This window comes from Hirundo rustica, chromosome 24 (assembly GCF_015227805.2).
Source record: "Hirundo rustica isolate bHirRus1 chromosome 24, bHirRus1.pri.v3, whole genome shotgun sequence".
Taxonomy (NCBI): Eukaryota; Metazoa; Chordata; class Aves; order Passeriformes; family Hirundinidae; genus Hirundo; species Hirundo rustica.
The window spans coordinates 1459747-1479613 of NC_053473.1; the positions used below are offsets into that span (position 1 = coordinate 1459747).

The 19867-nt window shown below is 53.2% G+C and overlaps 1 protein-coding gene across 1 annotated transcript in view; it reads right to left on the reverse strand.

Moving 5' to 3' along the window:
• LGR6 (leucine rich repeat containing G protein-coupled receptor 6) overlaps positions 1–19867 on the reverse strand; it is a 150064-nt gene that overhangs the window by 65626 nt on the left and 64571 nt on the right. The window contains exons 3-4 of the mRNA XM_040085532.2: positions 18333–18404; positions 6444–6515 (exon numbers count right to left, since the gene is read on the reverse strand). Of these exons, the coding sequence (XP_039941466.1) occupies positions 6444–6515; positions 18333–18404 (144 nt within the window). The remainder of the gene's footprint in view (positions 1–6443; positions 6516–18332; positions 18405–19867) is intronic.

The window sequence follows — 19867 nt, forward strand, 5'->3', positions numbered from 1 at the left end:
ACAGGGCACTGGGAATATCCGAGAGAAAGATTCCAAAGGGGAACACTCTGACTCTCCCATCTCACTGAAGCATTACCTGAAGCATTTTTCTTTTCTGGCTTGCTGTCTGTCCAGTGAAGGATCTTCAGTAACTTGGGCTCTCAGGGAGCCAGTGTGCCTCATCTAGAGTAGTTAAAATTAGTGTTCTCCCAGTGCTGGTTCCACAGCATACCTTTTGTGAGGGACACCACACCTGCCATGAAAAATTCTGTACACCTGAAGTTCATGGGTTGGCAGCTTTGAGAAAGCTCCTTACCTGAGGACAGATCCTCATGAGAAGGCAAGAAGAGGGGGAGGCCCACAGAAGCAGAGCAGTGTAAGTGTGGTTTTTGTGACACCTGTGTTTCTTCTTTTTTATCTGGTCTTTTAGAGACAGATGTGAGCAGGACCCAGGTACAGGGAGCGAGCTGGAGCACTGTGTTCAGGTTGCCACAGAGCCAGAGGGTGAAAGGCATGGGGGGTGCATGTGCAATGCAAGAGGGCCCCAGGCTTTCCTGGGGTCAAGGCACTCTGGAGTGGAGAATTCATGCTCTGACTGTGCCCCCGACTCTGATCATTCTCCACAGGGCACTCCTACTTCAATATGCATCAGCACCTGATAAAAAGGAGCAATGGCTTTCTTTCTGCCCTCTGAGTGACAGCATTTATTGAAGTCTCTTCCTGCCTGGCCTCCCCTCTCCTCGAGCGTGTATGTAAAGCTGATCTCCTGCTGCCAGGGGCTCCCAAACTCCCTGCAGACTTCCAGCTGGTTCCTTATCTCAGCACATGCATCGTGCAGAGCCCGAGGAGCGCCTGCTCCTGCCCTGTCCAGCACTCTCAGCCAGCAAGCAGAGGGACCTCAGTACAGGTCTGGAGATGCCTCCTGCCCAGGAGCCAAGCTGGGACCCCAGCAGTGCTGCAAAGGGACCTGCAGTTCAATTCCAAGTGCTACCAAAATTGGGTGACGTGTCCTATCTCATCCTCTCAAAATCAGAAGCCAAGACAGCTGCCATGTTTGGAGACAGCTGGAGCTCATTGACACAGTTTTTTTGCTACATTTCAAGTCTAAATTTGTGCTGTGCAGGCAGTAAATGCCAGCCTCTCTCTGTCCCACAGTGGCTAGAACACTCCTTTCTGTCCCATGTCTGGTCACCTCAGCTCTTGAACTGATTGGCAAGTTTCTCTGATAGAACTGAAAACAATTGTTCTCAGTCTCTACTTAGTTTCACTGCTTCTGTTATAATCCTGAGAAGAGACTTGTGCATTGAGAAGTCTGCCTTTCCTCTCCTGGGTCAGTTTGTCCCTAAGGGATGCACAAATCCTTCAAATCCTGCCTGAATCCCAGAACGACAAACATGGACACCAAATGTAAACACCTGAAAGAGCAAGAAAATAGCCAACACACAATCCCTTTCTGTCTGCTGCTGGTTCCACCCCACTCCCGTTGGCTCCCATTTTCATCCCCTTCCCAGCTGTCCTGCTTGCTTAGGATGTGTTGCCAACATGCAGACAGAGAGTTAATATTTCACCAAGTGCCAAACAAGTCTGGTAACTCATGAGCTGTCATGTTGTGCCATAAAGCCACTTCCCCTTCTGAATGGAAAAAAGGAGTCTCTGAGCAGCACAAATACACTGGGGCTCAGATGGCCTGACTGGTAATTCTTGAAAACCGTGCTGTGGGTGACCTGTAGGTGTTCCAGGCTGGTGAACTTTTTGGCAATGGATACACAGGAGTCTCATAAACTTGTGGAAAATTACTCAGATATTGGAAAGGAAGGGAAAAAAATCACTCTAATGCAGACCTGCATGGAGTCTCTTGGTCTGAGGTGAGCAGCCACATTTGGAGAAGCCACGGCAGCACCAGTAGAAGCCAAGCAGAGCATCTCAGCCCTGTATTCCCCTTCAGACACAGTGCTGTCCATGCTGTGTCCATGAGAGCATCTCTGAGCATGAGCTAGAAGAACTGCATGACTCTGCAAGCACTGGCTGCTCCCACAGGGGAGCAGCAATGATGAGACCCAGGACGCTTCCCAGGTCATGCTTGCCCCAGTGTGAGGCACAGCAGTGGTAGCACCCTGTAGCACCCAGTGTGTGCTCAGAAATGTTCCCATCCCCCTGGGGCAGGGTTGTGCCACCAGACCTAGTTCTTGGGACTTCACACAGCCAAGGGTCCCTGCTGTGCAACTTCTGTGGGAAGAGGAGAAAGTTGCTCTCTACAGCTGCCTGAAAGGAGGTTATAGTGAGGTGAGGTGAGGCTTTTTTCCATGTCTCAAGTGATAGGACAAGAGGAAATGGCCCAAAGGTGCTCCAGAGGAGATTCAGATTAGACATTAGAAATTAATTTTTCATTGAAAGAGTAGTCAGACATTGGGATAATTTGCCCAGGGAGGTGGTAGAGTCATTGTCTGTGGAGGTGTTCAGGAGGTGTCTGGATGTGGCACTCAGGGATGTGCTGTAGGGGTCAATGTGGTGGCACTGGGTTGAGGGCTGGATTAGGTGATCCTGAAGACCTCTTCCAACCTTGATGATTCTGTGATTATGTGAAAGTGCAAATCATCCTCTTTGTCTGCACATGCCCTCCACACTTTGAAGAAGTCAGGGTCAAGACAGAAAAGAGTTTTGTGTGGTCCTAATGCGAGGCAGAGCTGGCTTGTGCCTGTCCCCTTGGAGAACGACCATCCTGTGGAATACCCATGCTGGAGAGCAGCTCCTCCTGCCCCGTCCGTGCTTAGGGCAGGTTTCACTGCAGCCTGTGGGTGATCTGTGCTCAGGATCCTTCTGAGAAGCACTTTTTGCCCTTCCTTTAACCATCTCAGACAGGGAAGAGTTCTCCATTTCATGGAACACTTCCGAAACTTTTGCTTCCAGGAGAGATTTCCCCCCAGCTGGTGGAAGAGTTGGGCCGGCCTCAGGGGCGCACATGGAAAAGTGACAGCTGGGGACATGGCTGATCTCCTATGGCTTTACCTGAACTCCTGTAAGCACAGACAGAGTGGGATGGGTGAGGGGGGTTCCCTGATGTGAGGCTTACAGGAGTTACTCAAGTTTTGCTGATTGTTTTTTGCTACAGATCTTCTCCTGGAGCTCTTCATCTTGCTGGCACAGGGTGCCCAGAGCAGCTGTGGCTGCCCTGTCCCTGGAAGTGCCCAAGGCCAGGTTGGACAGCACCTGGAGCACCCTGGGATAATGGAAAGTGCTCATGGCCGGGGCTGGAATGAGATGAGCTATAAGGTCCCAAGAGATCTGCTGCAGGGGATTGTGTGGTTCCCAATACATATCTCTTCATTTTTTTACATGCTCTGCCAGTTCTCAATTGAGCCTCCCAAAAAGGATGTTAATCACTCATCTGTGTAAATCTGACAGGACAAGAGGAAATGGCCTCAGGCTGTGCCAGAGGAGGTTTAGGCTGGACATCAGGAAGAATTTCTTCACTGAGAGGGTTGTTAGGCACTGGAAAGGGCTGCCCAGGGAGGTTTGGAGTCCCCATCCCCAGAGGTGTCCAAGGATGACTGGATGTGGCACTCAGTGCTCTGGGCTGGGTGACAAGGTGGGGATTGGGCACAGGTTGGACTCAATGATCTCAGAGGTCTTTTCCAACAATAATGATTCTGTGATTCTCTGCTCTGATTGTAAAGAAGCCCTGGGCACTCTGTGACCATGAGAACGTGTATTGAGGCTCACTTGGCTGGAGGGGCACTTTAGACTCCTCCATCCCACACAAAGTTTATTTTCCCAGCAGGAGTTTTCCTTTGAACTTACTTGCTCCCACTGTGCCTGGTGAATATGCTGTGGGCCTGGCTGGGGCAGTTGGGAGCATTGGATGGAGCAGTCCTGCAGGTCAGAAGGTGTTGGCACCTTTTCCGTCCTGCACTCAGGTCTTGTCAGGCCTAACAGCTTGGGGGTTTTTAAAATAGAAGCAAGAGTGGGAGGTCACAGTCTCAGTCCCCCCTGTGCTCAGTTCGTGTCTGGGACAGGATTCAGAGACAATGAGGGGCTGGGAAAGGATCCTGAGCCTCAGAGGAGGAGCTGGGGAAAGCACAGGAGATGTGGCTCTGTTACAGTGAAATGAGGTCAGGTATCTTAAAAACGGATGATGAGGAGAAGAGGAGTGAAGGAGCCCAGAGGAACCAGGCATGGATGCTTGTGCACTGCTGGGGAGAAAGACTTTGCTGCACTGCAGGGGTGAGGGGCTGAGGGGAGCCCTGAGAGGGCAATAGCAGCCCAGGCAGGTTGGTTCACAGGAACAAGGCTGCTCAGGAAAGGCAGGAGGTCCCTGCTCAGTCACCTCGGACCCTGGGTGGGAGCTGACCAGTTGGACAGCATGTCCCGGGGTCAAGCAGGACACAGCTGGCTACAGCAGCCTCTGGTCGCTGTGAAAGCAGTCCTGCTGTGACAGGCATTAGGCGTGTCCGAGCCAGACCTGCCCAGATGCTCAGCCCTCTGATTTTATTCCAAGCCTTGTCTTTTTCAGGCTGTCTCAAGCAGCTCATTTCTTCCTAAACTTTGCTTTTACTGTTCAGTTTCTGCAGAAAGAACACTGGATACGATTGGCCCTGGCTACCCCTGACCCAGCTTTGGAGACACTGGGAAAACCACCCTGGATGAGGCCCCAAGGTGCACTAGGAGTGGAAACCTTTGTGCTAATTCACACAAGCCATCCTCCCACCCTGCCCCTTAAACAACCCCAAAAATGCTGCAAGTATCTTCTTGGGGTGTTTTGCATTTCTCAGGTGCCCTGTGGTATTTTGGCGGGGGCTGTGGGCTGAGGACATGGAGCATGTGGACCTCCCAGACCTCCCAGCACCAGCCCAGGTCACCACCCATCAGTGGTGGATGCCCCAGGACTGGTGGCCAAAGCAGGCAGCTGAACCTTCAGAAACAAAGGTTGGCTCTCTGGTGGCACCGTCTGTCACACACCTGCAAGGCGTAGGAGAGAGAGGCTGAGGGGGAAGGGGTGCTCCTGGGGCAGTGACCTTCCATGTCATGCTTCCTTTGAAAGAGAAGTCACTTGGAGAACAACTCATCTCAAAATCCCTTGAGTGGGGGGTCTTGACTCCAGCACTGGTGGTGATGTCAACACAGTTTAATAATAACCACAACCATGTGCCAATGATGTTTCAACAACAAATGTTTCAAATCACTTCTGGCAGAAAGAACATTCATATCCTGCACTGCCAACACCCCCATTGCAAATTAATATTTAAATTAATATTTACAGAAACTCCTACTGGGTACTGGGAGGGCCACACATGGAGAACTGTGCCCAGTTTTGGGATGGCCAGCATAAGAAGGATGAAGAGGAAAAGAGTCAGGTCCAGCGGAGGACTAGTGGCCGAGTCAGGGCCCCATGAGTAAAGGTGGAAGGAGCAGGGTTGGTTTCACTCGGCAGAGAAGGGACTCAGAGAACTGCCAGGGACCCACAACCGAAGATGATGGAGCCAAGGCCTTCAGGGTGGTTCCAGGTGATCAAACAAAGAGTAATGACCACAAATTGCCTTCCAGGAGTTTTAGGTTGGACTTGACAAAAAAGCTTCTTCCCCAGGAAGAACGGCCCCAGACTACCAGCGAGAGGGGAATCTGTGCTTGGATAGACAAAGCTGCAACTGCCCCCCTGAGTACTTGGGACAGTCCTGCTCCAAGCAGGAGCCTTCCAGAAACTGCTCCCAGCTAACATTCCTATGTAAAAGGGTTGAGGGCTGAAGTTAAGGATTAAGGGATAAGGTCAGATTTGCAGTGGATCAGCCCAACTCAGAACGCTCTCACAAGCTTCAGCTGTGCTCCCTGCCCCACACACCCCTTCCCTAAACTCACTGGCACTCCCAGGGTCTGCTCTCAGCTGTGCCCGTTCTCAGCAAACCAGCAAAACTCCAAAGTCGTGTGACTTTTCAGGGACACAGGAGCACAAACCTGCTGTGGGTGTAGCTCCTTTGAAGGAAAAGCACGATCACAGCCACAGCTTTTCCCCAGGGCTGAATTTTAAAAGTCTTCAAAGCAGTTCTATCCTGACACAATTATCCTCCATTTGGGCAAAACAGCCCAGCTTGCACTTTGACAGCCCAGAGTGTCCTCTGTGCTCGCTGGCAGGTCCCTTCCCCGCTCTGGTCCACAATGCAGAGGACAGACACTCTTTGAGTGGATATTTTCCAAAGTTCCTTGAAATATGCATTGGCTCTGGTGGCCTTTTCATCACAATGCACACATGGGGAGCTGTAATTTCAACATCCTCTACCAAGACAGTGTTTCTTCCTTGAAAACTGCCCTCCCCTCCCTTCCACTCCAAGTGACAGTAAACTTTGCATAAATTGGAAAAGAAAAGGAAGAAGGAACAGAACATCCTTGACAAAGGAACTAATGACTCAAATGCTGGGAAGCCTGGGGTCCCCAAGGGACTGCGGAGCTCACAGCATTGATTTTTAATGACTTACAGAGATTGGAGATTTGGAAGATCTCTCAGTGCCTCTGCAGGGATGCGGCTCAGCTGATTGTTCTGCAACATCCTATAATTAGAAAAAAGAAAACTTTGTTAAAACCCCAACAACAACAGCCTGACACGAAATGGAGGATGTTGCTGCTTGTTTCTGAAGATGTTCTGGGTTCTTGCTGGAAAGCTGGAGCGGTTGGGAAGCACCATGTCGGCCAGCCAGGGCTCTAAAGCAAGCTTAGGGTGGCCGGCAGGTGAGCTGCAGCCCAGCCTGGCCCGGGGTGCGCAGCAGAAGGGCCGAGGGCTGAGTGGTGATGCAGTGGGGCTGCACTGGGAGGATGTCACCACAAAGGGGCCTCTGCCTGCGTGCATCTGCTACCCCAGCCTGACCCCAGTGCTCCGAGCCAGGCTGTCCCACACCGATCCCGGAGCCAGGCATCCTTTGCCCGTGTGTGTCAGTGGTTCCCTCCAGAGGGGATGGAGAGCAGCCCGTGGGCAGCGTTCCTGTCCCACTCTGGGCAGCTGCAGGAGCAGCAGGTGAGGAGCTGCCCACAGCTGTTTGCTCAGGGACCTTGCAGCCCTGCAGCAGGAACTGGAACTGCCGTGGAAGAAACCAAATCAGAGACTCCAGAGAGAGCAGGTGCCTGGGGCTGAGCAGGCAGGAGCCAGGAGAGCCCCTCAGAGATGGAAGTGAGTGTAGGGCTTGGGGAAGGGCCGTGGACATGGAGACACCTGCACAGGTGATGGGAAAGGAGGAGAAAAGGTGACAGTGCACCCAGGGGTGGGTGTGTGAACAGCTCTAGGGGTGGATGCAGAGTGAGAACAACACTCCAGGGGTGTTTCAGATCTGGTCAGACACAACTCTCTCTCACTGACCTACTGCAGCACCACACATCTGAATTTACTGGTGTCATCCATCATCTCAGCATCTCTGCAAAGGCTGTTCTTGCCTCTGGACATGCCTCTGTCCTGAACCTACTTGTTCCTTGCAGAACTGGGACATGACTGACATGTGCTCCCCTGGATAACAGACACATCCCAGCAAGGTAGCTGGGCTGGGGGAAGTGCCTAAAAAAGGAAAGTTTTACTTATCTGAGGTTACTCTTTACAAAACCTTCTAAAAATGATTGGAGATGGCATGAAAAGGGAAATGGTGCTTTGGGTGCTGTCATAAATCACTGCCAGTGTCAACGGAGCAGGGCGTGGCCTTAGTGGTGAGGGGCAGCCTAAAGAGCCAGGTCAGAGGCCAGAAACCTCCCCGCTGCAGTGACTGCAGCCTTACTGCCAAGGATTCAGAGGTCTGACATGAAAGGAAAGTTGGAAAGAGATAACCTTTACAAAAGGAAAGCTATAGGGAACAAAGCTCTTCGACTTCTGGAAGAAAATGGGGACTTACCAGTAAATTATTGTAGGAACACAGAAGAAAGAGTGAGGAAATGAGGAACTGTCAGTAGTTGCTAGTGAAAAATGAGTTGGGCCAAATTTTTTTCTGTACAGGGTAAAAGACCCTAAAAATGGAGAAGAAAGAATAGACACCAGCTACCATGACTTAAGCTTTCCTTTAGTCAAATGTTAAATTTTGACATTCAGTGCAGGAGAGAAGATGTGTTTGGTACAAAAGGGCAGCAGAGAGGCCACGCTTAATAAATGGTTCCCTTCCAAATGAGGAACCAGATAAGGGATCTACAACATCTCACCTGGCATTCCCACCAACAACTTGCACATATGAGGAGGAGTGTGGGGAGAGGTTGGTGTGGAAGAGCAGTTGAGAAATGCAGAATTCTACAGGGAAACTGAGGGAAAGGCTCCAGAGATGAACAGGAATAAAAGACTGCACAAATACAGCTGGGCATTGACTTACAGCTCTGCCTGGGCTAGTGGGAATGACAGGAGAGCCAGGGCAGGACAGAAGTGCTCTTGGGAGAGAATAGAGACCCTGGGGGTGACCACAGGGGGTGTGAGGAGCAGGACACGAGCTGTGATGTTTCTGTCCCATCTGGGACCTGTCCTGCAGGACACGGGGCAGCAGCACAGCAGACAGATGGCAACAGGCAGAAGGATGAGGAAATGCCAAATCCTCACCTGAAGGCAACCTAGAATAGAAATTGCAGGGGGAGCAGGAGAGTGGGATTGATGTGGCTCCCCTGCCCACGTCCTCCTCGTGCAGCTCCTGTGCACAGCTGGTCCCTGGCAGCACAGGGGACCCCAGGGGTGCCGGGGCTCACAAGGGGCTCTCCAAGCCTCTGGCACTCTGACAAGCACAGCTGCCTGCCCCCTCAGCTCCTCTCTTGTACCCCACTCACACCACCCTGCCCCTCTCCTTTCCCTCCTCCCCTCCCTGGGCATCCTCTCCCCTCCTGCTGGCCGTGGTCACGGGTCAAGTGCAGGGAGCAGCGAGCACCAGGAGCTGCCTCGCTGCTGCACCCAGAGCCCCTTGCCATGGGCGACACTGAGAGGCTGCTGGCACCCTCTGACATGAGTGTCACCCACACAGGACGTGTGGCTGGTGGGAATGTGCCCTGGAGGTCCATAATGCTGGACTGTGCTTCTCCTTCTGTGCTGTGCAAGGGGCAGGAAAGGCCCAGGATGGATCCTGTGGGTGTTCTCTGCAGCCCACTGGGATGGAAAACCTCATCCAGGTGGGCAACTGTCCCACAAGGACCAGCACAGCCTCTGGGGCTCCTGGTCCTGCATGTGGATTTGTTTCTGCAGCCAAGGTGTGCTGGGGAGATGAAATCCTGTGCAGCCCAGTGAAGTGGAATAATAATCCATGCCTGTTAAAAATCAAGAAGATGCAGAGCTGAACACAGAGGGATACATAGTGGGGCTTCAGGAAGTGCTTTCAGGGTTTTGGTGTGACAAACATTGAACCTCAGTGGCTCTCTGAAGTCTGAGCCTGTGTTTTGTGTTGATCATTGGAAGTATCTGAAGTCAGTACTAAAGCAGAGCCCATTGTCACACTTCTGCTGGATCCTGCTGCCTACCATTTATTACAAGTCCCTTCTCCAACCAGTAAAACAGACTGAGAGACTTTCCAGACCACCATCAGCATGGACTGGTTCCAAAATGAAGCCATTTTGGTGCAGACAAACAATATTTAAGGAAGATGCTTCAGAGACCTCAAAAACCACTGGAGTGGTGGACAATGCTGTTTTTCACAGCAGCAGGGCAGCTAGAGAAGTTTTCAGATGCTGGGACTGGGACAAGAACCAGTGCTTCTTCACATTGCACATAATGAATCCAATACCTCATCATCAGAGCATGACTCAGAGAAGCCAAAAACCAATTCCAAACAGAGTTTGATAATATTCTAGGGACAAGGCCACCCTGGTGTTAAAAGTTCTTCATTCAGCCTCAAGCTCAGGAAAGCTCCAGCTTTTCTTACAGGGAGCTCAGGTTTTATGAGGAGAAGGCATGTTGTGTTTAATTCTGAATGTCCCAGGACGGCTTCTCTTACAGTCTGGTATCAAGGACAACCCCACCCAGGCCCTACTCACTGCAGTCAATCCTTACACATCACGTTAAACCACCCTTTACCTTTTTTTTCATATACAACATGATTTTGGGAAGAGCTCAGCTAATTGTACCAAAACCTGGGGGATGATGCCAGGGAAACCCCTAGACACCTGCAGGATCACACCTCCTCTCTGTGGCCCCTGCTTCCTGGGCTGCTCCATACCAGGGTGCCCCCGGCCGTGCTTTAACAGGAGCATGGCCAAAAGGTTCAGAGGACAGCAGGGCATCTGAAAAGCTGGGACAGGGCACTGGGTCCCTCTGTCTGAGTCGTGGCATTTTGCCCTTTGGGATGCTGCTCTTGTATGAGAAGGGTGAGGACAATGCTGCAGCTCACTGGGGAGAGCACCCTCAGCAGGAGGCCTGGGCTTGGGGCCATCTCCAAGGATTCTGCTACGTTCGGCTTCAAGAGGTCACTGCACGATTTATGTCAACAGCATTGAAAAGAGGAAACAACTCTGCAAACCAGTCATCTGTCATCTCCCGCCTTCGTGGTCCTAAAAGCATAGGGCAGGCACTGTCGCTTCCTACATTCATGCTCCCAGGACAGGAAGCTGCTGTCCAGGGTGTGAGCAGGGATGGTGGTGCAGGGATCTGCACAGATCCCAGGTCTGCTGCAGGGTGACTGACTGAGGCACGGATGGTCTGTGAAGCTGGACCTCAGCCCACAAGATCCCAGATCACCCCGGCCTCAGCCTTTGCCAGCATCTGTCTATTCCTGCCTCTCCATCAGTTCCTGCCTTCAAAAAAAATCCCTGGATTTCAATGGCTTTCTTACAGCAAGGTGCTGCTTCACAGCAGCATGGGGACAACCTTAGTCAGAGCTCAAATTCTTGTGCCCATGGAGCAATCCTGCACTAGGTGATGTGATGTCTCAGTTGCTGAGTCTAGTTTTCTTAGGATTTATTCAGGGTGGTGAGGCCCTGGCACAGGGTGCCTAGAAAAGCTGTGGCTGCCCCATCCCTGGAAATGCACGAGTCCAGATTTGGGGCTTGGAACATCCTGGGTGGGTGGAAGGTGTCTCTGCCCATGGCAGGGGGTGGAAAGGGATGGTCCTTGCTTCAAATCCAAACCATTCTGTGATTCTATGACCTTGCTGGTTGATGAACCATCTTCTGGACAGGCTGAGGACACTGATGAACGTGACAAGCAAAGACTGTTCAGAGCAGCAGGGACTCAAACCCAGGTGTGGATGGAGCACCGTCCCCTTGCTTGGCACAGTTCAGGTGATGCCAGGGCCTGCAGACCCTGGCAGACATGGACACACCACCTGCTACCCACAGCAGTCTGGCTGGAACCAGAACAAATCACAGCTCCTCAGAGGTCGGGTTTCATTTTCAGAAGTAGGAGGATTGTTTGTTGGCGGGGACCACGCCTGAACGACCAGAAAAATGTTGGGATCGGGTCCCATCACACCAGGATCCTTGCACAAGAGAGTCTCAGCAGACACACAGCCCTCAGAGGTACAGGCCTGTGCATGATAAAATGTCCCCATCCTGGGAGGCTGAAGTGACTCAGCCAGCACCCTCAAAGGGCTGTTATTGCTGGAGGCAACTGTGCCTGGAGCCCATGCACGGGGATTAAAGACATTCCAACCTCTGCACGTTCCCCTTCCCTCCCAATGGGAGCGTCTCTTGGATGCGCCACACCATTCCCTTTGTCTCGAAGCCATTTCTGTTCTGCACAGGCTCAGGGCTGGCCAAGAGGTAGGGTCTGTCTAGGGATTTCTGGCGTCCCAGGCCACCTCCAAACCTGTCATCTTGGGGCAACGTGACCTTTTGGGTGACGTTTTTTGACGTGTGTTCACACGCCAGGCGAGCCAGCACCTGTGCCGGGCCCCAGGAGGATCAGTGGTCAGTGTTCAGGAGGAGAAGAGGAGGGACAGGGAGGTGGCCATCGGGTGGGACATGTCCAGGGGATGTGGCATGGGCAGAACAAGGCCACTCTTGTCAGGTTCTGCCCAGCCTGCCTGCAGATGGAGATGAACCACGGGCAGTGCTGAGGCAGCATGGGGTAGGAGAGGTTCAGCAGTGCTGAGTCAGCATAACTGTGCTGGGCTGTGCTGGGCAGAGCTGGGCTGTGCTGGGCAGTGCAGGGCAGAGCTGGGCTGTGCTGGGCAGAACTGGGCTGTACTGGGCAGAGCTGGGCTGTGCTGGGCTGTGCTGGGCAGTGCTGGGCTGTGCTGGGCAGAGCTGGGCTGTGCTGGGCAGAGCTGGGCTGTGCTGGGCAGTGCAGGGCAGTGCAGGGCAGAGCTGGGCAGTGCTGGGCTGTGCAGGGCAGAGCTGGGCTGTGCTGGGCTGTGCTGGGCTGTGCTGGGCAGAGCTGGGCAGAGCTGGGCTGTGCTGGGCTGTGCTGGGCAGAGCTGGGCTGTGCTGGGAAGAGATGGGCAGAGCTGGGCTGTGCTGGGCAGTGCAGGGCAGAGCTGGGCAGTGCTGGGCTGTGCAGGGCAGAGCTGGGCTGTGCTGGGCAGTGCTGGGCTGTGCTGGGCTGTGCTGGGCAGAGCTGGGCAGTGCAGCACAAGTCAGCCCCATGGCCAGCTGGGATGGAAGCTTCCTGGCTGAGGGAGCTCCAGCCAGGACATCTGGATGTGTGAGGCATCTGGGTAGCTCATGAGGAGGCCTGGAAGGGTGGAAAAGTTTCCAGTTTTCTGGATACTCTTGTTAAGCAGCATTTCTGCCACCCTGGAAAGCTCCAAGGCTGGGAGAGCATGGACCAAGGAGTTCATTTTGCAAGGGAAGGAGCTTGCAGAGGGGTCAAAACTGCCTGTGGAGTGGCTTCCAATGATCCTGGCAAAGAAGCTTGCACTGAGGAGCATCAGCACCCGTGGAGAGGATGTGGGTGCGCCGTGGTGCAGAGCAGCCCCTGGGAGAGGTCTCTGCAAAGGGATGGACCTGCCAGTGGAGAAAACCTCTGAGCACCAGCTACTGCTGCTGAGCACCCACCCTGTCAGTCTGCCCTTGTCTGAGGGGGGCTGAGGAGGCCCCCTCTCACCTTGCCCTTGGCTGGCTCCAGGCTCTGGGCATGAAGATCCCAGCATATCCCATCATATCCCAGCATATCCCAGAGTATCCCATCATTTCCCAGCATACCCCATCACATCCCAGCATATCCCATCACATCCCAGCATATCCCAGCACATCCCAGCATATCGCAGCATATCGCAGCATATCGCAGCATATCGCAGCATATCGCAGCATATCGCAGCATATCCCAGTATATCCCAGCATATCCCAGCATATCCCAGAGTATCCCATCATTTCCCAGCATATCCCATCACATCCCACCATATCCCAGCATATCCCACCATGTCCCAGCATATCCCAGTATATCCCAGCATATCCCATCACATCCCACCATATCCCACCATGTCCCAGCATATCCCAGCATATCCCAGAGTATCCCAGCATATCCCAGCATATCCCAGCATATCTGTGGCACAACGTTTTGCTGTTGTGGGGCAGCTTGGCTCTTCCCCTGCTCTCCTCCAAGTCTCCACACACCTGCTTCCCTGGGTGTACCCCTGCACGGTTTCTGCACAGGCCTATCTTCATGGCCACTTTCCAGGTGGTTTTTGTGCAGTGAGGCAGCCAGAGGAGGCAGAGCCAAGAATCTGGTCCAGGTTCCAGTACCTCTGGGATTCACTCCGAGGGCAGGGAGAGGACCATCTGCACAGGCGGGTTTGTGGAGGAATTCCCAGGGTGTTTCCCATCCTTTTTTAAACATAATCTAATTCTCTGGAAAGACTGGGAAAGCACCAGGCCCCTTGATAGCCCAAGAATCATGCGAGAGTTTACTCGTGGACCTGCACATGATTGCAATTAGCCCTAGGGCTGTAGCACACTAAAATTAAACTCAGAAAATTGTTTCCATCCCTAGATATCAGCCTGTCTCCTCAGGGGAGTCCCCTGTCTCCAGAGGTAAGATCCTTGACCCTGCTGTGGGTCAGCTCCTGAATACCCCCAGGTTCCAGCTGGTCACGTTTGGGGCAGCCATTCCCAGCTACAGCCACGCCTGTCCCCTGTCAAACCCACCCAACCTGTGACACAGCACCCGTGTCTATAAACACAACATCCTCAGTATCCCTGTGGCCATCTACCCCAAAACCTACTATTCCTTGTCTTCATATTTGGAGAATATGTATTTCCTTAGTTATTGCAGCAGCAGCCTGTCCTTGAAGGTTTGTGTCCATCCTCATTCCCCTCTCCTCCAGGTTGAGTGACCTCATTTGGCTCATTGTTCATCACCAGACCCCTGACCCTACTCACTGGGCTGCAGGACCCAGGATTTCATCTCCCCAGCACACCTTGGCTGCAGAAACAAATCCACACGCAGGACCAGGAGCCCAGAGGCTGTGCTGGTCCTTGTGGGACAGTTGCCCACCTGGATGAGGTTTTCCATCCCAGTGGGCTGCAGAGAACACCCACAGGATCCATCCTGGGCCTTTCCTGCCCTTTGCAGAGCACAGAAGGAGAAGCACAGTCCAGCATTATGGACCTCCAGGGCACATTCCCACCAGCCACACGTCCTGTGTGGGTGACACTCATGTCAGAGGGTGTCAGCAGCCTCTCAGTGTCGCCCATGGCAAGGGGCTCTGGGTGCAGCAGCGAGGCAACTCCTGGTGCTCGCTGCTCCCTGCACTTGACCCGTGACCACGGCCAGCAGGAGGGGAGAAGATGCCCAGGGAGGGGAGGAGGGAAAGGAGAGGGGCAGGGTGGTGTGAGTGGGGTACAAGAGAGGAGCTGAGGGGGCAGGCAGCTGTGCTTGTCAGAGTGCCAGAGGCTTGGAGAGCCCCTTGTGAGCCCCGGCACCCCTGGGGCCCCCTGTGCTGCCAGGGACCAGCTGTGCACAGGAGCTGCACGAGGAGGCCGTGGGCAGGGGAGCCACATCAATCCCACTCTCCTGCTCCCCCTGCAATTTCTATTCTAGGTTGCTCTCAGGTGAGGATTTGGCATTTCCTCATCCTTCTGCCTGTTGCCATCTGTCTGCTGTGCTGCTGCCCCGTGTCCTGCAGGGCAGGTCCCAGGTGGAACAGAAACATCACAGCTCGTGTCTCAGTGCAGGTGGGTCCCAGCCCAGCAGCCCTTCACTGCCCAACACCCCCAGTGAAGTTCAGTGTAAAGCCTGAAGGGTGAGTTGCTCTCTCTGAGTCCTCTTCTGATTTTCAGCAGAGCCAGAATGGTTAAGTATAAACTCAGTGCTTTGCCTCTGCCTAAAGTGAGGAGACAGGACTTTCCTCCATGCTCCTGTCTTTTAACACCTGACATCCCAGAATCTCTCTGATGCTTCCTGTCTCATGGAGTCTTCACATTCCCCTCTCCAGATACCCTCTGGAGAGTGGAGTATCTCTGTGTTTTTGGTGGAGATTAAAATTCACTATCTCTGTGTGTTTTTGGTGGAGATTAAAGCGCAAAGAAAAGCACGTGACTGCAGGAATGGTTCCACTGGCCCTGCGGGAGCTAGGATTTGGTCTGGATGGGGAGCAGTGCAGTGAGCACCTCATATCCATGAAAAACTCTCCCCTCTCAGTGCAGGTGCACAGCAGCTCACAGGATATGGACATGACTGGGGCCACTCTGGTGCTCCCCAGCTCACGTCTGTGTCCTGCTCAAGGCACACCAGTTTACACCACTGTACAGCTGGCTGCATCCTTATCTCTCCAGTACCCACAGTGTCCATACCAACAGCATCCTAAATAAATCACTGCACTTCCCCAGCAGCCCCAAATTCCTCCCAGTCTTTTAGGTTGAAGCTAATATTGCAGTCCCAGAGTCCCAGGGTACAGGGAGATCTTGGTGGAGCCAGCTCAGCAGTGGGTTCTGGCCCTCAGCAGGATTGGATGGGGTACAGAGAAGTGCAGCAAGGGGAAGAGGGAACTGGGATGTGGCTTGGGAAGAGGGTGAGGGTTTTTGGTCACTCCCAGGGCACAAGGAACAGGGTGATCCAGCCCCATGGTCTCTCTCCAGGCTCTGCTCCCCACCCCTGCCCACAACCAGACTCTGAGGGAATACACTTGTTCCCTCTGGTTCCTGGAGAGATGGAGCAGATCCTGCTGAGCTGTTTCAGAGCCACCAGCCCCAACCAGGTCACTGCTGCAGTGATCTGAGGGACCTTAATCACAACCTGAAGGAAGCACATGGCAGCCTTCACCTGCCACCTTCAGTACCTTGTGGTTCTCCTCAGACTTTTCTTAATAGAGAAATGAGTGAGAAATGAGTGAGAAATGAGTGTGATTAAGCTCAGTGCTCCTAAAATCTGTCCTGGCAACATTTCTAGACCTGTTCCAGCAGTTCCAGGGACCAGTCTATCTCCATTGTGTCCCTCACTGCTCACTCCTACAGTGACAGGGAAGAGGTGGGGCATCAGTGACTGCTTTTCCTGGAGGATGCAGGGATCTGCCAGGGCACTCCCCCAAAGACCTCACTCCAGTGGTGCCCACAGAAACACTGCAGAAGGTAATCAGAGCATGTGCTGCAGTGAGAGCACAAGGCAGCGCAACATAACCACTGCAGACAGCCAGGGAAATCCATCAGAGTCTTTGGAAAGTGAGATGCTACCAGTGACTTGGGGTCTGGTAGCACCCCTGCTTTTAGGAAGCAGGAACTTTGTTAAATAAGAGGTTCATGGCAGGGTCACTGAGCATCCAGCCTCCTCCCCTGACCTTGTGGCTGGGCTAGTGCTCCACACCCCCATGGGAGAGCTTTGGGGTCAGGACAAGTGCCAGAGAACAAGAGGATCATTAAGATTGGACAAGCCCTCTGAGATCACCCATCATTCACCTAACAGTGCCAGCTCCACCATTAAACCATGTCCCTAAGCAGGCAGGGCTGCAGCCAGGGGGACAGGGCAGCCCACCTGCCACCCTGTGTCACTGGGCACCGCCTGTGACACGAGACACACGAGGGCAAAGCAGCTTGTCCTGCAGCGTGAGGACACCGACTCTGGCTCTCACAACACAGCCTGGAGCAAGCTTCCTGGTGCAGCCACTTCCCAGATGGAAATGCCCTGATCCTTGATGCCTCTCCTGGCTCTGGGGTCACCGGTGAGCGTGTCCCTGCTGGTGCTGCCTGTGGCTGTGTCAGTGGGCTGTGCCCCCGGGGCAGGAGGGCAGAGCTCACCCTCCCCTTCCCGCTGAGCTGCGGGCTCTGGGAGGGAGGCATCGCTCTGGGAACGCTGCATTAGTCCTTCCCTGGGCCTGACACGAATAGAATTGATCAAAAGCACCTTTAAAAGCTCCCGCGTCCCCAGAGCAGAAGGTACCTCTTGTTGAAATTGGGTGGGAGAGCTGCGGTTTTTCCTCAGTTCCTTTGATTTGTTGCCTAATGCAGGGGATGGATAAATCTCTAAGCCCTGAGATTTAGGGCAGGATTCATACTTTACATCTTCAGAAGACGTAGTAAACAGCCTTATACTCTCTAATCCCAGGAGCAGGTTCGTACCTGCTCTCTCTGCATAAACTGGACCAGCTACAACAATTTCACATTGTGGCTGAGTTCAAAACATCCCCTTGGGGATGAAATGTTTATTGCAGAAGATTTTTAAGATGGTTCCTTCAGGAGAAAGGGACTCCCACCTCAACATCCTGCACAGACCCTGAGGACTGTCACATGGATACAAAAAGCAGAGTGGCACCGTGGCTCCTAGGAAGGTGTGAGCGTAGGTACCGCAGTAGAGCCAGCTCAGCTGAGTGTGCCTTCCAAAGTTTCCAGAGGAGCTTTGTCTCTCAGACCTTCCCCACTGGACGGCAGGGGTGGTGTCCTGCCTGCAACGCCTTTGTCAGGCAGCGTCAGCAGATCCCAGGTCTGCCTGATGCCCGCAGTGCTCCCGTGTCCGGCTGCCCCCATCGCCCCTGGGGCAGCCTGAGCTCAGACTGCCCAAGGATCCCAACCTTCCCACGTCACTCCAGAGCCTTGCAGAGGCCTCCTGGGCCGTGAAGAGATTTGTGGTGGGGACAACTGAGCTGGACAGAGCACAGCCCCCTTTCCCAGCACCTGCCAGGGTGCAGTACCTTCGAGTTGCTCCATCCCAGCCCCGACAGCAGAGCAGATGGGGGCCAATTTGGAGTTTGGAGAACACCACTTCAGGGGTGGTCCGCTCCACATCTGAGGGACACCACTTTTGGGGGGTTTGGTGAGTTTTATGCAAAATGCAAACCTCTGCAGATTCTCCTGGGGCACATTGTCACACGGTGTCTGTGGGGTGGGACACAGCTCCCCAGACACCGCAGGGCATGTTTGCCAGTGTGGGTTCAACATCTGACCCCACAGCTCCTGGCAGCTTTGCATCCCCTCGGATGGCTGCAAGTCCCTGCTCATGGCCAGTGCCAGGGACTGGGGAGAGGCAGGGACAAGGATTGCCCTGCAGAGAGGAGGAAGTTACTTACAGAATCTTCAGGCTGTAGAGGCCAGAGAAAGCTTCCCCTGGGATTCTGGAGATCTGGTTTCCAGAGAGGCGTCTGCAGTGAAAAGAAGAAGCAGTCGTGTCAACATCCTTGTGATGACAGTCCCTTGTCTGCAGAGGCTTAACAACTCATCCATCCTGCCACTGTCCTCTCCAGAGGAGGCTGCAGCACCTGCAAGCTGAGCCACAATCCTGAGCTCGGGCAGCCTCTGCACATCCTCCCCTCGCCCAGCCTGAGGGACAGGCAAAGAAAATCACAACTCCTGCCAGACCTGAATCCAGCATTTTCAGCATCCAGCTCATGGCTTGAAGACATTTCCTGGATAGACACAGAGGTCTCCAGTCCTCAGAAATTACAGCATAGGTAGTGACCAGCCTACAGACCCTGCTCTATGCCAGGCCTTGGCCTCTATTTCTGCTCATGTATGGCCCTGGGAGGACTGTCCCTAAATCCTGGCTGATGAATGAGGGTGAAGGGATGGGAGAGGAAGACAAAGCAAAGAGCAGCATCATGATGGAAAATGGGACATATCTGGGATGTAGGGCAAAAGAGCTGGGGAGAACATTCAGAACTCACTGAATTTATCAAGAATTTATCAAAGGAAACCTGTGGGATTTGCCTTTGTACAACCATGATCACCTGATCTTAGAACTCAAATTTTAACAAGGCCCAGAGAAGGCTGGGGAATTAAAAGGTATTTGCATTTTTCACTAACATTAGAAACTGCATCACTGTTATCACATCAGGACTATGGTGAGGGCATGTGGTGGAGCCAGGAGTAAAGTCCAGAAACTCCTGAATCTAGGCTTGACCTAGAGAAGAGGTGACTTTCCTCTTTCTCCTTCTGTTTCACACATGGGGGCAAACACGGATGAAGTCCCAGCACCCATCAGCCAGAAATCATAAGGACAGGTTCAACAACCTAAGACCCTAAATTGCTATTAAATTTGGGCAAGAAACTTGCCTACCTGACTTGGAGTGAATATTGCATCTCCAAAAGAGAGACAGTGAACATCATTTGTGACCAGGCTCATCTTCATTCTCACTGAAAGTGCAAACCAGATCCAAGAGGCTGGGCATGGATCTGGCAAAGTTATTCATTAAACTTTGACAAAGCCTGGGGTTTTTTAGGGATTTTGTTTGGGAAGGGCACAGGTTGAGCATTGCAATCCTGGCAGGAAGCAGAGTGCCTGGGGACCAGGGCTCTGCAAAAGTCACCAAGGGGACCGAGGTGTTTTCGGCAGCCACGCTCACCTGTGGCAGAGCAGGCGTGTGTGGGTGCCCGGCTGCTCTCCCTCTCTGTCTCTCCCCTCGGGAATCTGGAGAAAATTGCTCCCATAATTAGGCCTCTGACAGCATAAACAGCACAGGGTCGTCTCTTTAATGTGTGTGAGCAGGTTGGAACCTGCCTCCCGCAGCACACGATCCGCCTGGCAGGCTGGGCTATTTGTCACTTGGGGGCTGTGATTTGGGGTAATTGCTCCTTTTTGATTGCTGATTTCCACATGGGAGGGAGT